Source organism: Odontomachus brunneus, unplaced genomic scaffold, assembly GCF_010583005.1.
Source record: "Odontomachus brunneus isolate Ranch 3 - 2012 unplaced genomic scaffold, Obru_v1 Obru_scaffold_223, whole genome shotgun sequence".
Taxonomy (NCBI): Eukaryota; Metazoa; Arthropoda; class Insecta; order Hymenoptera; family Formicidae; genus Odontomachus; species Odontomachus brunneus.
In genome coordinates, this window is record NW_022639673.1 from 202,854 (window position 1) to 205,616 (window position 2,763).

At 30.7% G+C, this 2,763-nt stretch overlaps 1 protein-coding gene across 6 annotated transcripts in view; it reads left to right on the forward strand.

Moving 5' to 3' along the window:
- LOC116852413 (antichymotrypsin-2-like) overlaps positions 1-2,763 on the forward strand; it is a 300,750-nt gene that overhangs the window by 138,675 nt on the left and 159,312 nt on the right. Inside the window, exon 9 of one of the 6 annotated variants that reach the window (XM_032832748.1) lies at positions 26-1,309. The exons of the other annotated variants lie outside the window; for them this stretch is intronic. Within the exon in view, the coding sequence (XP_032688639.1) occupies positions 26-156 (131 nt within the window). The 3' untranslated portion in view covers positions 157-1,309. Of the gene's footprint in view, positions 1-25; positions 1,310-2,763 lie in introns of those variants that run through there. 6 annotated transcript variants of the gene reach the window in all.

Consider the following 2,763-nt stretch of genomic DNA (forward strand, 5'->3'; position numbering starts at 1 on the left):
TATATATATATATATATCTTTTTAGGTGTCGTTTTCGCCCCGGCTTCTCTTCCCCGGGAATTTGTTTTCATTGCCGACAGACCTTTCTACTATGGTATCAAATACAATACTGTTTCGCTCTTCGATGGACATGTTGTGAATCCGATGGTCAACTAAAGAAAGGACCTAAACTAGCAGATTTTGATAGTTAAGCCTGCGCAGACAGTTTCTAAACAGAGTCTGTTATAAATTTTTGATGCCAGAAATGCTACAAATTTACAGAAATGCTACAAATTTTATTAGAATCTATCTAACAATGTTGTCAAACTGCCACCGGGAATCTAACAAATTTTACTGACATGCTATGTCAAAAAATGAGTATAGAAAACTGACTTTATAGAAGTTCAACGACAGATGTCGACAAAAATTCTGTTGCGCGCAATTTAGCGGCAGCACCTGCTCGATTTCTGCTGCCAACTTTTCGTCGAACCATGTTAACAAATCCTGTCGCTACAAAGAACAAAAAATGGTGGTCAAATTTAATGCGAATATAAGTAGCTATTAGTTTTATTATGAGTTTCTGATCGAATTTTCTATCAATCTGCTAGTATACTACTAACATTCTGTTTACTGAAAAATGAATTTTCCATAAAACGAGGAATTGATATTTATTTCTATTGTCATTTCTGGTCGATGTCGTTTGTTAATTCTATGCATATAATATTGAGTTTGTGAGATTCAAACAAATATTTGATCGCTGCTCAACTTTTGTAAAGAATCCGGGAAGTGACATCCACTAAAAAAAGTTTTAGAGTTTTTTAGAATATATAGAGGCGTAGTTTAACTATTAATTGTTTTGAAATAGCAGAGTAATACGCCTTAAATTGTTATGTCTCTCAAATTATATGTTACTTACAAGGAACGCGAAAATTCAAAAAATCTGAAACTTTGCTTAATTATAGACTAATAGGCCCTAATAACAAAACAATTTTTTTTTGGTGCTAAAAACGGTTTTAGGGATGAAAACAATCCCCTATAAAACATCGGTTTTTACATTTCGAAGCGAATACTCGAAACGAAAAGAAATATGAAAAAAATGTTTCAAAGAAATATGAAAAAAATGTTTCAACAAAAGTTTTATGGCAGCGAATGTACTTTACAATGGCGTATCTGGATTTTTTTTAAATTATAATATTTTTCAAAACACCCTCACTATTTATTGTTTTTTTAAATATTATTAAAAAATTTCCAACGTTCACAGATATATGTTTGAATTCTTGCAATGTCTATACTGTTTGGATTATAATAAAGAGAACATCTATATAATTTTCGACTAATGTGTTTTGACTGAACCTGAACCTTTTGAATATTTGCCTGATTTTTCACAAATTGCAAGTTGATAAACCTATCACCATTTGTCATTTCGGCCAAGTACGACATTGCTTGTAAGAATTAATAGAAATCTGTAAATAAGATTTTTAGATCTTTCCCCATCACCTCTAGAAAATCGACAATGTCGTTGAATGAGATACTTTAAAACATAAGCTTTTCACGAAATCAATCTTTTTTCTCAGCTTCAGCCAAAATGTTTACATTTATATTTTAGGAACACAAAAATGTTAATTTCTTTTAACTATGAATTTTGTTATTATTCTCAAAAAATATATGTTGTAACTTAAGGTGTAAGTATACCACAGAAAAATATGACGGCGGTACATAAAATAATTCATTAAAAAAAATTGTTAGGAAATAACAATAATTTCTTTATTCTCTTTTCGTTAACGGAATTGATTCTCAATTTTTTTCAAAACTGTTTTAATGCTCTATATAACATATATTTTAGCCATCAAAATCGGTTAAGCCAATTTGGGAAAAATTTAATTTTTTGATTTTTCAAAATTTGTTTATAAAAAATTTTGGTAAAACTGAAGGATACTCTTCTTCCTAACCAATTTCGAAACTTAGTAATATTATGTAATTAACTGTGTAGAAAAGGAATATGAAAGTATGAATATGAAATGTTGCTTGTCAATTGTAATAAAGTTATGATGCAATAAAAGATGACAGATTTCGAGGTTATACAATCTGTCATATCGACAGTGTTGAAGTATATAAACATGCGCAGTGACACATAACTGCGCCAAATTAGAAATATTTAGTAAAAATATAAAAAAATATTAATTAATCTTTGTAATAAAAAATGATAATTATAGGGAAGATAAGGGACAGTTAGGACATTTTGACATTTTATTTTTTATAGCCTGTTTTTCAAAATTTTACGATAACAACAATTGAAATTTATTCCTTAGAGTATTCTGAAGTAATTCATATATATAAGGTGTAGTAAAAAGAAATCCATTATTTTTCCAATAGATGGCTTTAGTAATGTGTATCTTGCGTTGTATAAGTGCGATCGGTTTACGCTAGATGGCATTAGAAAGATAAGATTTTGTACTAAAAAAACTTTTCAGACAGTTTTGTGATTGTTTGACTCAGTATTGTTTGAATGAGCGCGCGTCAAAGATGGACACCAGCAAAGAGAAAATACGCCATATTTTACAGTTTTTCTTCGATAAAGACGAAAACGCAAGCCAGGCGGCTGAAAATGTGAATAGTGTTTATGGTCCTGATACTGTAACAGCCAATCACGCGCAATTTTGGTTTCGTCGATTCCGTTCCGGTAATTTTGATGTCAAAGATGCACCACGCTCTGGAAGGCCAATTGTCGAAAATGTCGATAAAATAATGGAAATCGTCGAGTCCGACCGTCATGTAAGCACTGTT